The sequence below is a fragment of the Halichoerus grypus genome, chromosome 15 (assembly GCF_964656455.1).
Source record: "Halichoerus grypus chromosome 15, mHalGry1.hap1.1, whole genome shotgun sequence".
In the NCBI taxonomy this organism is placed as follows: Eukaryota; Metazoa; Chordata; class Mammalia; order Carnivora; family Phocidae; genus Halichoerus; species Halichoerus grypus.
The window spans coordinates 6,459,949-6,476,771 of NC_135726.1; the positions used below are offsets into that span (position 1 = coordinate 6,459,949).

General features: G+C 51.5%; 1 protein-coding gene across 5 annotated transcripts in view; it reads right to left on the bottom strand.

Moving 5' to 3' along the window:
- PLCG2 (phospholipase C gamma 2) overlaps window positions 1-16,823 on the bottom strand; it is a 172,260-nt gene that overhangs the window by 37,896 nt on the left and 117,541 nt on the right. For all 5 annotated transcript variants that reach the window (XM_078063830.1, XM_078063829.1, XM_078063828.1 and 2 more), the window contains 8 exons: window positions 14,534-14,638; window positions 13,464-13,553; window positions 12,737-12,912; window positions 11,298-11,498; window positions 10,209-10,328; window positions 5,604-5,784; window positions 3,921-3,992; window positions 1,462-1,571 (listed from right to left, as the gene is read on the bottom strand). In XM_078063830.1, coding sequence (XP_077919956.1) covers window positions 1,462-1,571; window positions 3,921-3,992; window positions 5,604-5,784; window positions 10,209-10,328; window positions 11,298-11,498; window positions 12,737-12,912; window positions 13,464-13,553; window positions 14,534-14,638 — 1,055 coding nt within the window. The remainder of the gene's footprint in view (window positions 1-1,461; window positions 1,572-3,920; window positions 3,993-5,603; window positions 5,785-10,208; window positions 10,329-11,297; window positions 11,499-12,736; window positions 12,913-13,463; window positions 13,554-14,533; window positions 14,639-16,823) is intronic.

Below are 16,823 nucleotides of genomic sequence, written 5' to 3' on the forward strand. Positions count from 1 at the left end.
TTTTCTCTTTTGACTCTGGGGATCCAGGTAAGATTTGGATTAGAAAGAGGGCATTCTCAAAAAAACAAATGAACAAACAAAAAACTTCAAAACCCCTGACCATGAGTCAAGTTAGGAGTATGGGCTTTGGAGTCAGAAGGTCTGGCTTCGAATCCCAGCCTGCTGGATGGCCCTGGCCAAGTTACGGTACCTGTCTGTGCCTCAGTTTCCTCATATGTAAAATGCAGGTAACCTTTCAGGGTCACTGTGTGGGTTTAAGTGAGTTCTTTCAGATGAAGTTTTTAAAATGGTTCTTTTTTTTTTTTTTTTTTTTTTTAAGGTTTTATTTATTTGACAGAGAGAAAGACAGCCAGAGAGGGAACACAAGCAGGGCGAGTGGGAGAGGGAGAAGCAGGCTTCCCGCGGAGCAGGGAGCCCGATGCGGGGCTCGATCCCAGGACCCTGGGATCACGACCTGAGCCGAAGGCAGATGCTTAACGACTGAGCCACCCAGGCGCCCCTAAAATGGTTCTTGACAAAAAGAGGCCCTCTATTCAAGCCGCCATTTAGATCGCTAACTCAAGCCCCGCTATCTTACGGGAGAAAGGGATGCCACACTTGCAAGGTGCTTGTTGCTCTATGGTAAGAAATAATCCTACAGGGATGCCTGGGTGGCTCAGTCGTTAAGCGTCTGCCTTCGGCTCAGGTCATGATCCCAGGGTCCTGCGATCGAGCCCTGCATCGGGCTCCCTGCTCAGCGGGAAGCCTGCTTCTCCCTCTCCCGCTCCCCCTGCTTGTGTTCCCTCTCTCACTGTGTCTCTCTCTGTCAAATAAATAGATAAATTCTTTAAAAAAAAAAAAAAAAAGAATCCTACAAGACCACCTACCCGGGGACTTATGGATGGGCGGCGAAACTTCTTCCCAGGTGGAGAGGGAGAAGAGGTAGCTGAACCCTGGCACACACCCAGGGAGCTCTGGCCTAAAAATGTCCCTGCTTCCATCCAGGGTAGGGCCACTGCACAGGACCAAGCAATAGCTTAAGAATTTGAATTTACAGTAACACACAGGCTCACATAATGGGAAGAGCCCGCAATAGTTCATAGCTATACAACCTTGGAAAGCCCCATTTGCCACCTCTGTAAAGTGGGGGTACCCACAGTCAACCCCGAGAGTCATACCGAGAATCTGGAGAGACCACATATGAAAGCAATTACCACAGCCCTCGGCACCGGGGAAGGCCTCAGTAAGTGGTAACTTCTGCTATAACTAAAATAAAACTTAATATGATGCGATCGACAGTTCTTAACGCTTTTCTGAATAGAGCAGGTCTTAAGCCACCTTCCCAGAGAAGGTACAAAGGTCAAAGCCAGCCCGGAACGGCAGAGAAAGGGGGTCCAGAGCTCAGCCAGCACCTGAACCTCACCTGCAAGAAGGGATAAGTCAAGTTCATCCAGCAAGTGGCCCAGCCCCTCTCAGCCTTACCAGCCCCAGGGCTCCTTGGAGACGTTGTGAATGAGGGCCCCACGGCAGAAGCTCAGCTCATCGCTTCGCTTGGCTTTGTAGTCATACAGAGCTTTCACGGTTCTCTGAGGCTTTCAGGGAAAACAAGAAGGAGAAGGTCAGGCTGGGAGACAGAAGCAGAGAGGCATCTGCCTTCGTTCTCATTAGGAAACAGGATGCTTAAGCCCGAGGTTACAGCGCCATCTGCTGGCAGAGGGCAGGCACTGCATTGCAAAAGAGCCGCCAAAATCACCAGGGAGAGGGGATGCGGACTGGCCCAAGGTCAACCAGCTGTTAAAAGTGGCTGAGCTCAGAAATCAATCAGTTAATGTGAGTTATTGCCATAGTTCATGATGTTCTGTAAGAAGCAATGTGGGTTCTAGAAGCTCTGCCATAAGAACTTCCAACCAGAGGTTCCAACCAGAGCTGGCTTTACCTGTGCATCTCCCTTCAAGGGTGGGTACATCTTTCCCCCATGAACTTCACGGGTCACTGCCAGGATCCAAGGCTGCAAGATACAGCCAGTGGCAAAGGGAGGTGCCACACAATGGCTTCCATGAGCAGCAAGTCTCCAGCCCAACAGAGGGCAGCAGAGGTCCTCATGTCAGGTCCTTCGCTAACTAGAGAAATGAGCCGTCCGTCGGATGCCCAGGCTGGCAGGCGGCACAACAAAGTGACGAACAGCACGTGCCTCCAAGCCTGTGGCCCGGGTGCAAATTCCAGCTCCATACCTTCCTGGCTGTGCAGTGGGCATAGAAATAGCACACCACCCATGGGGCTGCTGAGCAGGAGTGAGCTCCCAAGTGCTTCGGACAATGCTTGCTAGGTGGCCATCCATATGTCCCGTTAGGACTGATCTAGTCATTCCAGTTCCAAGAACGCATCCGAAGGAAATAATGCAGAAGATGCCCAATGCCTCACATGTGAAGTTCATTTTAACGTTAACCAGAACAGCAAAGACTAGAAATGACCCACATGGCCACTGACCGGGATGCAGCTAACCTGGCACAGACACCCAGAATATTCTGCAACATTAAAAACATTCTTTTTTTAAAAGTTAAAATTGCAATCCATGTGTTTCACCTAAATTACTTGGCTTACCAGTTTTAGTAAGAATGGTCATGAAGAAAATGAGCAATGGAGAAACCCACACAGGACCAAGGGGCAGGTGAACAGAATACAAATGGCAGGTGTGTGGGGCGGGGGGGGGGGGGGGGGGGGCCTGCAAAATGCGTCTCCGTGCAGGCAAAGGCCCAGGAACGCAGAGAGCGACTGAGTTCGCACGGTGAGACCAGGGCTAATTATCGGTCTTGTTTTCAAAGTGGTGTTTTTTATTGTTAAACCATTTTCAATCACAGTAATACCAATGATTTTATTTTTGAGGCGCTCCCCCTAGTCTGGCAGCTTGTGAGCACGTTCAGCTACCATCGTGTTTCACTTGTCTCACTTAGTACAGGAAGATTTTCTCTACAACTTGGGTTGGTTGCCAGGATTTAAAAATGGGGGAGAATTCACGTAAAATATCCAGATCATTGGCTTGCGAAACCAGGAGACCTGGCCTGCTCTCTGGAAAGGTAGCAACTGAGTGCGAACAGGGCATAGCTGTCCTCAAGATGGGGTGTGAGTTCCTCAGTTTACCACAGTGTCCACCATCCCCTGACATCCGGCTGACAGGTGGCCATGTCATCCTCACTACCGACGCCTTCTTCACTACTAATAAAAGTTCCCTAATAATTTCACACACACTCTCCCCTTGCCCACATCCTTCCAAGCCTTCATTTCTTGCTGGAAGGGATTTGCATTGGCTGAGGATTATAAATCTAAAAGAAGAGAAGAAATTCATCTCTGGATTTCCACAGAGCCCGTCAGCGGGGCCCCTTCCTTAGCAAGAATTATACATGAACTGTGTGCCAGGTGCACCCCACCCCCGACCCAACAGAAAATTCGCCATTGTTCTTCCTCTGCGGTTCAAGCAACGTGTGAGCTGGAACCAGAGCAAGGAGGAGCTGGGGGCGAAAATTTAAAACCCACGCCCACCTGCGTGAAATCACACCACCAGCCAGGGTGGGAACAGGAGATAAGGTGCACACTGCAAAGGGGTCAGTGAACCAAACGGAATTTATAAACACCACGGGCTCAGTCAGTGAGCAAGAAACATCTGAAAGACTTTAAATTAGAAGCCGTTTGGCCCAAAGGTGGTTCATCAAACCTCAGAGTTTTAGCAAGACACCGTCGCTTTTAGGTGGAATTCTATTAAGCTCTTCCCTGAAACCCGATGTCTCATTGTCAATCATCATTTTTTCTCAAAAAAATGAAATCAATTGGGAGGGGGCAAGTTTGCCCAAAAGTTCCCTTGCCCTGTTAGGCTGGGGGGCGTGGGGTGGACTCTGCCTCATTCTAGGGCCCGGGTCGTGGTGTGACTAGGAGGGCTAGCACCGTACCATGGAAGGGTTGATTTCACTGGGATCCACATACATTCTGCTGACGTCGTACAGGGAGTTTATGTCTCTTTCCTGAAAAAGAACAAAGCGAAATAAATGGAAGCATCTGAGCTCCTGGGGCAGCCTGACAGAGAACAAGGGTTCTCGGCCACCCCCGGGCCGAAGAGGTGAAACCTCCCAGTTCCGTCGTGCCTCCTGGTAGAGACGGTAAAAAGCTCCCCCCAAATTGGAAACTGCACCCCCGAAGGAGAGAGGCCCTGTGCTGGCCTACTCTGTGCCAGGCACTGCGGTCCTTTGTGAGAACCCAAGCCCGGGGCGCAGTGCATGTGGGAGCTCCCCGCTCGCGCCGGACGCCTCTCCCTGACCCACGTTCCGTGTCTGCGGCGGGACACGGACCACCCCCTCCAAGGATCTGCACCATAGAAACTGGCAAATGCCATAAACCCGGACACGTTACACATTTACCGGCTCACACTGAAGACCCACCCTGCCCTGTCTGCTCTGTCCCTGTCTCTCCCAGTCCCCTCCGGGCTTGTGCCACAGCCGCTCCCTGACCTAGAACCGGCTTCCCCCACAGCTGCCCAGCCCCCACTGGTCCCTGCTGTCAGGCCTGGGCTCCCGTGCTCACCCTCCTCTGACCTTCTCCGACAGCTCCTAAGCTGCAGTCCTAAGCAGCACCCACCCTTGTTCTGTTGGCTTCTCTGTCATCCTCACTGCCCGGGACAGCTTCTTTATGTGACTGCAAGCTGTCTAGCTCCCCCGTCCAGAACCAAAATGTCCCAAGGCAGGCTTTGGTCCACCACACTGCCAGGAGCCACAATCATTCCTGGCCCATGGTTGGTGTATCCTGAATCTCTTTTCAATACATCAGTGAACTGGGACGCCTGGGTGGCTCAGTCGGTTAAGCGTCTGCCTTCAGCTCAGGTCATGATCCCAGGGTCCTGGAATCGAGTCCCGCATCGGGCTCCCTGCTCAGCGGGGAGTCTGCTTCTCCCTCTGCCTGCCACTCCCCCTGCTTGTGTTCTCTTGCTCGTTCTCTTGCTCTCTCTCAAATAAATAAATGAAATCTTTAAAAAAAAAAAAAAATACATCAATGAACCCATGTGACAGGGGCAGAGGTAAGGTCGGTTCTCCGCTCAGAACTGTCCAGTGGCTCAGAATAAAAGCCAGAGTCTCCCAGGGGCCTGCCCTGCACAAAGCAGTCCTTACTTACATCTACCTCAACTCTGGCTCACTCAGTGCTGGCCACACCAGCTGCTTCTCCGAGCCTCCAGGCATGCCCTCACCTCAGGACCTTTGTACTTGCTGTTCTTCCCGTCCATAGCTGCATGGCACATTCTTCCATGAACTCTAGCGTCTGCTCAAATACCTCCTTCTCAGTGAGATCTTTCCAGAGCACGCTCGAGAACTGTAGCCCCTTCCCCATCAGTGCATCCACATCTCCACCTGCCCAGTTTTTTCTCTATAGTACGTGTCACCCTCTGACACACCATCTGTTTTTTTTAATTTATCTCCTTTATTATCTGTCTCCCCTACACTAGACTGCAAGCAGCATGAGGGTGGGCTCCTTGTCCCCAGGACTCAAAGCAGTACTGGACACATGGTGAGTGCTCAATAAAGGTTTGCTGGAAGAACGGACAGATGAATGATACTCCCCCAATCGCGAGCGAGTCAACCACCTACCATATTGTAGCGCTCCAGGAGCTCAGGCGTCACGGGGTAGCGCAGTCGCATCTTCCGGTAGAGCGCGTGTTTCTCATAGTAGCTGACGAGCTCCACGAGGCTCTCGAAGTAGGCAGAGGTCCCCAGCACAAAGTGCCGGCCATCCCGGTGGATGCGGCAATGCTTTACCTTGCCCCTGGCCCTGGAGGGGGGGCAGATCACACAGAGTTGGCAACCGAAATCCCAGAAACCAGACAATTGTTCTGCAAGCCCCGCTAATTAGAAACCACCTAGCTCTCCATCGTGAGGGGACCAGATAAATGAACAAGGGACGGCCCTCCTGGGGAATACAGTGATGCGGGTTTTTTCAACACAGATACAGAAAAAGCTGTATCTTACAAGAAGTACGGAGTGACTCAACAGCTGGCTTCTCTTGTCTGCCCACTCCGCCCGGCCCCAGTTATAGGACTTGACTTTGGGAAGGTCCTGGTGTCCAGATCAGGGTCAGCAAACAATGGCCCAAAGGCCAAATGTGGCCCCTGCCCTCGCTTTTGTAAATAAAGTTTTATTGAAACACAGCCACGTTGATCCACTTCCGTGTTGCCCGGGGCTGCTTTCACCCTACAGCGGCAGACGCTGAGTAGCGACAACAGAGGCCACAGGGCTCGCCAGGCCTGTGATATTTACCCTCTGGTCCTTTACAGGAAATGTTTGCTCATCTCTACTCCAGAACTCTGGGATTTGATGCCCAAATCCTTAAATCTTATCTTCAGTGGCCCAACTACTACAACCATGAATTTTTTTTTTTCCCAAAAAGCAAACCAATCTTTTATTGCCTCACCCTGCTGACACAAGAGGTGGGAAAACCCCCCCCCAAAAAAACCCCACAATCTTCAGTCTTACTAGCTTTTATCAGCAAGAACAGAAACATTTGGGAAATTAAGCTTTGACCCTACCTTTACAGCCAAAAAGCATCTTCTTAAACTGTCTCAAGGCATAATTACTATGGGTGAACTACTCATCTTTTAAAAATTTTACACGTCAGAGGGGCGCCCGGGTGGATCAGTCGGTTAAGGTCGTGAGACGGAGCCCTGTGTTGGGGTCCTGTGCTGGGCGTGGAGGCTGCTTGGGATTTTCTCTCTCCCTCCTCCTCTGCCCCCCCCGCCACCCCCCCAAGCTTGTGCTCTCTCAAATAAATACACAAATTTTGCACCATAAAGACACTTTTTGTTTTAAAAAACATATACTATTAAGCCATTTCTTCAGTAAGTCCTGTAAAAGTGCTAAAAGAGTTCTGCTTCAGTGGCTTATTTGCAGTGATATTTCATTAGTATTTCTTTAAAAACAAAAACAAAAACAAAAAACACTGCTGAGCAGACAAGTTGCAAGATAAAATATAGTATGATCTCATTTGTATTTTTTAAAATTAAACGTTTAAAAAAGGGGAATCCCCACACACAAAATGGCACTGTATTTTCTATAGGTACATATACATGGAGGTCATTTTGGTTTTTTTGGTTTTCTGTTTGTTCGTTTGTTTGTTTGTTTTGGAGTCCACATGGAGAAAACTGTGCTTTCTACCAGGACAAGGACCCAGGTGGGAAGGACCACAGGGGGCTTAGCTTTACTGCAATGTCTTAATTTTTGTAAGAATATATTCACGTAATTAAGAAATTATTAAACTTTTTACAAAAGCTCCCTAGGGCAGGGAGGCTCTAGGGCATGGAGGTTAGTTAAGAGTGGGGTCAGGTTCTGGTTCCTTCTGGTAGCCTGACTGCACCTCTGTCTCCCTGTCCACAGTGCCGGGGATGGACAGTTCCCGTGTCAAGGCAAGTGTTAACACCGCCATCTGACAGCCCAGGGTAAGCCCTCGGCAATGTGTCCGGCGCCCCGAGGGTAACCCATACATGAATGGCTAGGAAAACAGAACCAAGGTCAAGCCAAAACGAGCTTCCCTGGCGAGAGAAGAATCAAGAAAGGAGACAGAACAGGGCTGAGTGTGAATCGCACCTTCCAGCCCCCTGGCTGCTACACGCCAGTGGACGCTGTGACCTGAGGTCCTACTCAGCTCTGCCAAGAAGCCCCTGCTCCCGTGTCCCACTGAGGTCCACTTCCCACTGATCACACCTAGACAGCAGCTTCATCTCTTTGCATAGACTTGAAAGCAGACACCTGTCCTCTCCTGTAGGGATCTATCCAGTTCAGTCTGTTCTTAGAGCCTAGACCACCACCTGGCACAGGAGAGGTGGTATTGGGGAGGGGGGGCGAGGGAGGGAGGGAAAGTTCCTGCAGACCTGTGTTCTCCCTCTGCCTGGAGCACATCCCCACCTGGTCCCCCTAGAACCCCTGCTCACCCTCTGTCACCTGCCCGACCTCTCTGTGGCGCTTACTGCACAACATTACAGCGATGCGTTTGTGTGTCTGACTCTCCTGCCCCAGGCAACACTTCTCAGTGAGGGAGAGTGACAGCCACCCCACACCCTGACCATAGTGGGTTAGAAAAAGTCTGTGTGTCCAGGCTGGGGGGTGGGGGGGTCATCTTTGACTATTACAGTGGCCGCGCCCCCAACAGGCATGCAGTGCGTGGAGACCAGGGATGTTCACCATCCCAACACAATGCAAACAGCCTTCCCCTCCTCTCCTCCTAGAGGCTCCAGGACCTCGTCACTGGCTCGTTCAGCCGGCAGGTCCTGACCACCTGCCGTTGGCAAGGCAACGCTAAGCAGGAGGGAACCGCTCCAGAGAACACGCGCGTAACGGGACATTTCTCATTCTCGTTCTCAGCCAACTGCTGGCCTCATGAGCGCAAAGACTGGGCGGTTTGTATCACTTCGGTGTTTTCGGAGCCCAGCACAGAGCCTGGCACAGAGTAGGTGCTCAATGAACATTTACTGATCCCTAAAAATATATAAACTCCAGCTTTTAGGGTACCACCAATCTCACGGGGAGGGCAGATGTGCAAACAGAATGGTGGACGTATAAAATCAAGCCTCCATCTGGGGATCCCATCTTCCTCCACATGGTTCCAGTGAAGTGATTCCAACCCATGGCCAGCTTGGAGGTCCCCAGTCAGAACCATGACGCCCAGCTCAGGCCGGGCCAGGGGGAATGGATGTATCACAGGACTCGTCTTTTCTACTAGACACTGGTTCTCAAGGTGAAGCCAATGCGGAGTAGCTTCAGGACACAGAGAACCAGTCTCCCGAGGACTGCCAGCTGAGACGTGGATCCAGGCCTGCTGGAAGCCAGCTTCACCTCTTGAGCGTCTCAGCAAGTAACCACTAAATGCCACCTTTTGTGGCTGCTTGGCCACTGAGTTTGGTTTCTGTCACTCGCACCCCAAAGCACCCTGAATGACAGAACTGCCGCACAACTCAATCCCCAACACCCAACATGGTGGCTGGTACGACAGATGTTCACTAAACATGCCCAGTCCCATCCGGGTGGCGGAGGCGCCACCGGGAGCTTCAGGGCAAAGGGCAAGGCGCCGATGCCAAGGAGCCCAGAGCCTCCCTGTTGGCAGCACAAAGCACAGAGGAGCCCTGCGGCCTGGAGCCGACACGCAGCAGGTGCTCGGTAAACGGCAACGATAATCGCCATCACCACCACCACCCACTCACCCAAGAAGGCAGGAATGACGGGGGGAGAAGGGGGCAGCCGGCAGGGTCGCCAAGGGGATGGGCCAGGGCAACAGCAACGGAAGGAACAGGAGCAGGCTGGGTGTACCAGGGCCCCTGCGGTGCAGCCGGTCACCATCATCACCACATGGGAATGTGGGTCTGGAGCTTCCACCTCTTCCCACCTCTCCTAAGAAGAAATCTAAATTTTCAAGTGAAATTCCCCAGTATTTAACATAACCACGCAGGCTGAGGCTCAGTTTAGCCCGTAAGCCTCTTCAGACCTCACCAAGAGAGCAGGCTTTGAACATGGGTAAGTCCAAGTCTGCAATTCTGCCTCAGCCCAGGACTAGGCTGTGTGGCTCCAGACAGGTCGCTTAACCTCTCTGGGCCTCCATTACTTGTAGTACCTCATCTACCCCCCTCATGGGCTGCAGTGAAGGACTCAGGCAGATGAAGCCCTAGCATCAGCCCAGGGTCTGGAACATTAGTTAGGAACTCAATACACTGGGGCAGGGGAGATGGAGGGACAGTGTAATGAACTGGGTCTGAAACCCCCCCTCAACACTGTCACTGGTGGAAACCAGAGGAATCAGGGGTCTTGGGGTGGAATTAAAGTAGAGAACCACAGTCCTAGAGATGGTTGGTCCATACGGCCTTCCCACTGCCAAGGCCGGGTGGCAAGGGCAGAGGGGAGGAAAGCTGGTCTGTCACATCACTGCTCTGGGCTGCTGGGGCTGCCTGGGTGCAAATCCCAGCTCCAACACTTACTGGCTGCACGTGTCAGCAAGTTACTTAACCTCTCTGTGCCTCGGTTTCCTCCTCTGAACAGTAAGGATCATGGTCGTGAAGTTGCTGGAAGACGGAATGAGTCCACAGAACAGATGCTACTCTCAAGGACACAGACCCGGGCCCCACCCCCTGACAGCTCCCATAGCGGCTCTTGCTCTCCACACCCGTCCTTCCCAGGCCTCCTCTGGCCAGAGCCGGCCCCCACCCGCCCGCTCACCTGAAGGTGATGGCGTAGGAGTCGGTGCCCTCCCGCCTCCGGATGAGGAAGGCGCCGTCCCGGGGAACCCTCATTAGCATGTCCTCTGCTTCCCCGCGGCTCAGCCCGTCATAGTACCACCTGCGGCGCGGGGGAAACGGCCACGTGAGAGAGCCACCCGCGGAGGGGGCGGCACTGGGCTCTGAGGAGACCTGGAATAGGACCCCAGAAACCACCATGGAACTTGCACCGTGGGCTTCCCCACCCAAAAACGCCGCTGAAGACAGCAATGTTTTTAGGAGACCACCAAGATGTAGCTCGGGTAAAACATTCCTACAGTAGGTCTGCTTGGAGCACGAGAGAATAAATTTAACTTAACTGTATCCTCCCACCCCATCAGCCTGACTCAGGGCCAGCATCCATCACTGCAGAGAACAGAAAATCGGAGGCCGAGAACACAGGGAACAGAGTTTTAGGAAGGTCTTTTGGTTTGGCTGGTCTTTGGTTACTTTCAAAGATATGAAATAGCAAATTTTAAAAGGCAATCCATACGAATATAGACAAAAGTAAGAAAGCTGCTATAAGTTACAAGGCCTCTCAGTAATGTACATTTTAGCAGCCTTCTGCTTAAAAAGAGCTCCCCCCGCCCCACCACTTATTTCCAGAATTGGTTAACCCTTTGCAAGGCATAACTAATATTCATTTCACTGGATAAAAAATGAAGGGTGAATGTGTACAATTACTTTCCTTCTTGTTCACTTTCAGAGTGAACAGGAATGAGCTTTGACAAGCAGAACGATATCACCCGGCCAAAATTCACCTCCGAAAATCATAACCCGAGAGCTCAGGACTGTGAAGGTAAAGGAGAAGAAGGGCAGGGAGAGCCCGAGGGAAAGAGAAAATAGGGGGAGTAGGTGTTTGGAAACTGGGGCCATCCTGGGGCATTTAAGAGATCCCGGGGGACCTGGGTGAGGGGCCTCGTGGGAAGCTGGGCCCCAGCACACCCACAAGACTGGCTTTTCTGACTGGGAAACCCAATCCGCCTGGGCGTCTGCACCCACTAAGCCTGGCGCTTGAGGTCTGCTGCCCCGGGAGCACGGGCACACGTACGGCTTTGACTCGTGGGGGTGGGGGTTGGGCACAGGGTCGGTGAGCCGAAGCTCGAACTCCGTGCAGCGCAGGTGCGTCTCGCGGTAGTGCTGGATGAGGGCATACATGCTGGGGAACATGATGTTGTCAGTCAGGAAGTACTTCATGGTCCCACCCTCCATGGTGGAACGGATCCGGCAGTGCTGGACCCGGCCGGACCGCCTGTAGGGAGAGGGACAACATCAGCACCGAGGCCGGGCCCACCGGCCCTGCCTACACCCAGGGTGTCAGAGAACGTGGCGAGGGAGGGAAGGGGGCGTGGCCAGAACTGCGGCCAGCGGCACTGATGGGGAGGCACTACGTGCGGCCACACAGGCCTCCCCCTGCTCTTAGAACAGGCTTGGGCTTTAGCCCCTGGATTCCAGAACATTCTACCTACTTCGTCCACCTACTTTTACCTACATAACTCCTAACTCTGGAGCCAGATGGCCTAGGTGTAAATCCTGACTCAGCCACTTATGTGCTAAGTGACCTTGAACAAGTGACTTGTCCTCTCTGAGCCTCCACATCATCATCCTTGTGGTCTGTCCTCGCTAAGCTGTCCTGAGGACTGAACAAGGTCACACACAAAATGTGCCTAGAATGCTGCCTGGCACATGGGAAGCATCTTGTAGGTGTGAGCTGTCACTATTATAGGTATGTTGTTATAATGTATCTCCATGGAAACACCACTTCTTGCAGGAAGTCTTCCCTGACCACTCCAGCCCCCAACATTACATCAAGCCCTGCTCTTACGGACTTTTGTAACATTTAGCATTTTTTGCATTGCACGTATCACAACTATAATTATAGAGAATCGATTCCTTTTTCATTGTCTATTTCCCTGACCAGACTCTAATCTCCATCAGGACAGGGATCCTGTCTGTCTTATCGTTGTGCCCAGCACAGAGCAATCAATGAATACCCTTTAGTGAATGAAGGTACTAGTGAGTGAGTGAGTGAGTGAGTGAGTGAGAAAGCTCACAACAGCTCCATAAAGCAACCTTTAGAATCTCTATTTTAGGGACAAAGAAACAGAGATTGCAGGAGGTTGAGTGACTTACCCAAGGGCACCCCACCTGCTCTAGAGCCAGGACTGGAGGGTTGGGGGTGTGTGAGGCCACATTGTCCTTAGTGCAGGGTCAGATCCTGTCTTTACTTAAAATGTTGATGATACTGTGTTCATCACGGATTTTTCATTACTTCTGATTTTTAAAAAATACTGCATTGAAATACCACTAATCTTGATTGCTAAATGTCCTGGGCCTCACCTGCCTCGGCCCACCCCTGCCCCGCACAGATTCCTAAATGAAGCTTGGGGTTCTGGTCTAGGCCTCAGCTCGCACAACTCGCCGCATGCTCTCCCCCACTCCGCCCCCGCCGCCCCGGCCGGCTGCGAGGGGAAGGCGGCATGCCCCTACCAGAAGGACAGGGTGTAGTCATTGGGGAAGGTCTTGCTCTCCCGCACCAGGAAGGTCCCATCCTTGCCCCCCGTCTCCGCACAATATTCCTGCAGCAGCTTCTCGGCACTCGTCCTCTTCTCTACCTTCTTGTGGAACCACTCCTCCCCAAAATGCAGCTCCGTGGGGGGTGTATCCTGGGCCACAAAGAGAGGAGCAGTTTCTGAAAACCTGGCTCGGGACTGGAGAGCAGACAGGCCGGCTTCAGCTTGCCCTCACCCCAAGAGGTCTGGGAAGACGGCTTCCACTGCCCTCCCTTGCCTGCCACCATGGGTGGTGGCCTCCTGGAGTCCTAAGACATGGGCTAAGGGGTCCCCGGTACAGGTTTCAACTCTACTGCACAAGGAGTCTGAGAGCGATAATGCCCAGGGGGCTGCACTCAAGAAACAGCACCAAGGATGGCCAGGAGCTGGAGGGGAGAGGGCAGAAAAGCTGGGAATGAGGCTGGAGGTGGAGCTGGACAGAGCATCCAAAGGTCCTCCCCTCCCACTCGGAGCACAGGCCCATCAGGCCCATCAGGCCCTTCAGGGAACAGGAAAGAACTGCTTGAATCTCATTGGTTGCCCAGCCAGCCAATCAGAAAAGAGCCAGGCAGACCAGGGTACCAAAGAGGCAGCTCCTTGGGCTGAGGATGTTGGGGCCTGGGGGCCATGGGAGCGAGGACAGGTTGGGAGGCTGTGTCCCCTACCTGAGGCAGCTCCTCTTCTGCAGTCTGTTCAATATCGTCACTGAACGACAGCTTGGCGTTCGCGATGGCACAGTAGTGCCGAGTCCATTTCTAGAAAGGGAAACCAGCATTAGCTCTCCCCTCAGTCTCTGCCCCATCAAGTCTGGGGCCCCGCCCAGCATGACGCCAGGATTTACGAGGGATGCACCTTTCCCGCTTTTCGTAGACATTTATGGTGGTTCCATGGAATTCCATCCCCTTCAAGACGTTTCTTTTAAAACATCTATTTTTGGGTTCTTTGGGCATTTTCAGGACTTTTTTAATTCACTGTGTCTAAGGGTTGATACAACTTAGTATCAAATTTCTAGTTCATGTTTATTTAATGTGAAGCCTTTTATGAATGACGGGATTGTTTTTTGGGTCTCGTGACTGTCTTTTTCTATTACCTCCACTTTTTATGACTTTCAAGATTTGTCAGCCAGTTTGTCTAGCGACTCTTCAATGTCTGTGACTTAATCCTTTATTTAAACATTAACAATTTTTAATATTTCTAGGATGTAAGGACAGACATATCAAAACATATGCAAATGGATTTGTATGTTAGGTTAAGGGACGTGAGAAGTGGCATGAACATTCAAAATGCATCCCTCTCGCCAAAATAAGGGCTCTGCAGGAACTGTGCCAGACTGAAGAGTACTAAGGAGTCAGGACAACCAAATACACTGTCACATCCTGGATTGAACCTTGGACCAAAAAAAGGACATCAGGAGACCAACTAGTAAAACTGAAATAAGGTCCATGAATTAATTAGTGGTATTGCACCAATGTTCATTTCCTGCTTCCAATAACTACACTCTGGTTATGGAGGACGTTAGTATTTGGGGAAGCTGACTGAAGGGTATGTAAAAATTCTTTGTGTGTGTGCATGCAAATGCATAGTATGTTATGTGGAATATAAATTAATTTCAAAGTAAAATAATAATGCAAAAAAAAAAAAGGTCAAAATGGGAGTAAGATAGGAATATTCTCAGAGTTCTCTAGTAGGCCTCAGACGCACTCAAGGCTCTGAGAAGGGGTGCAAGGAGACCCACCTGGTCGATGGAATCCCACATGTACAGTTCACCCTGTTGCTTGTGCTCATCTTTCTTGTCCTCCATGTCGACATCCACGTCGCCTCGGGGGCCCAGCTTCTTATGCTGAGGGGAAAAAATACACATAGCCTGTCTCCTTCAAGACCCAAGTTTAGGATCTTTGAGCCAGCAAGCATTCATCCACATCAGCCAGCCAGCCAGCATCTATCTGCCGCATCCACCTCAGGGCCTTTGCACTGCCCGTTCTCTCTGCCTGGTTTCTCTCTCACTACATTCAGCTCTCTGCTCAGTGTCACCTCCTCAGATGAGCTTTCCCCGACTACTTGATCTAAAAATAGCCTCCACTCCCCTTTCCACCCCTGTCACTCTCTGGCCCCTGGGAGTTATTTTCCATATTCTTGGCCCTTTGTGTATCTATGTGTCTATCTGTATTCTGTCTTCTCTGCCAAAAAATCTAAGCCCCATCAGGGCAGGACTTTGTGCTGTCCCCTGTTGAATCTCCTGTGGCAGTTCAGCAAATAGTAAGTGCTCAATAAACATTCAGTGTATCAGCAATACCACCTGCATGCCCCACATTCTCTGGCACACACAGGGAAAGGCAGGAACAGCCGTCCGGGAGCCCAGACTCCAGGGCAGTGGACTGCACACCGGGGATGCAGAATTAAGCTGCTTTATCAGCTGTGTGACCCTGGGCAGGAGGCTGCACTTCTCTGGGCCTCACAGTTCTCATCAGTGAGACTAAGACAGCGACTACAACAACCTACATCCAGGTGAGTACTGACGCCCACCCAGGCCAGTATTTGTAAACCCTTGATTCTGGTGGCCCGGGGGAGGGAGCTCAGGATTGGGAGTCTGTCCGGGGCTCGAGTGTGGGGCCTTACTCGCTGTGACAACTAGTCTCAGTCTCAGTCATTTCCTCTGTGAAATGGGATTAACGACAGCCCCTGCTGCATCCCGTCAGCCCATGGGCATGAAAGACACCTGTCAACACTGAGGCATGGTGTGTTTCATTTTGAACGGCCTTGAATTACTTCTTGGGCAGGAACTAACCACAACCTCAGCTAAGCCACCTTCTAGACCTCAAGGTCCCCAACTGGAAAGTGGGCCTGGGGCCTGGGATTTGCCACCTCTCAGGGCTGTAGGAGACTGGATAGTATTTAGTGTCACGCCTAGCCAGGCTCACAAATGCTATTCCTGCCCTCTTCCTGAAACACGAGGGAGCCAAGAAGTACCACCGGGAGGTAATGGGTGCTCTGACCGGGGCTGTCACTACGTCACACCCTAAAACAAGAGCCAGAAAATCTCTGGGGACACACAGAGAACAGTCCCAAGAAAGCGAAGCTACAGAGAAACGCAGACTCACTGACCTAATGCCTGAGAAGCTGTAGACCCTCCCGAGCTGAGCTCCTTTGGCCTCTAGTCCTGCCTTCCCCAGGCTGGAAGTTTCCCTTGGTGTCTCAGGGAGAAGTGCCCCAGGGTCTTAGTCAAATCCTGCAGATAGGCTGGTGCTTTTACCCTGAGGGCACCAATACCCCATCCTCTGGATGAACCTCTGAGAAAGCCCCCTCATGCCATTTGGCACATCTCTGTTGACAGGTCTGTCTCCCCACTAGACCATGACCTCCTGGCACACAGGGATTATACCCAGTGCATCTTGATGGCTCAGTGACAATCTAGGGAATGTGCCCCGCGTTCACACCACCACACGTTTATGGATGTTATTCCCCCAACCTGAGAGCACTGCCCCCTCTCTGCCTAATAAACACCTGTCCACTCTTCCATATGAACCTGCTACTTGTCAACAAAATCCATCCCACTCCTTCTATCAATGGCCACCAACTGGAGACTTCATGTTCAGCCCCCTTTGTGGGAGATGTGGTCATGTGACAGTTCTCACACACAGGACAGGACAGGCTGGGAAATACCAAACTGACATCCTGCTTATTTGCAGAAATTGCGGACCTTGGACACACTCACATTGCCCTTTCTATGGGCTGGAGCTCAGATGAGCCTACAACCCAACATCAACCCCCCCAGGGCAGAGCGTCCACCCAGCTTCTGTGCCAGGGACCTCCTTCGAAGGTGGGGAAGACGATGGATCTCTTTCTCAGAACAACATTGACAACGCATAGGATAAGAAAAACTACACTAAAATACAGTTATTAACATATCAAATATTTATAATATAAATAGATGTGCTTCCTTATTAACTTGTTATATAAGATCTAGAGTCAAATCTATTAACCACCATAATTTCAAAGTAGTGATGAGGACAAGATCATTTTGAGAT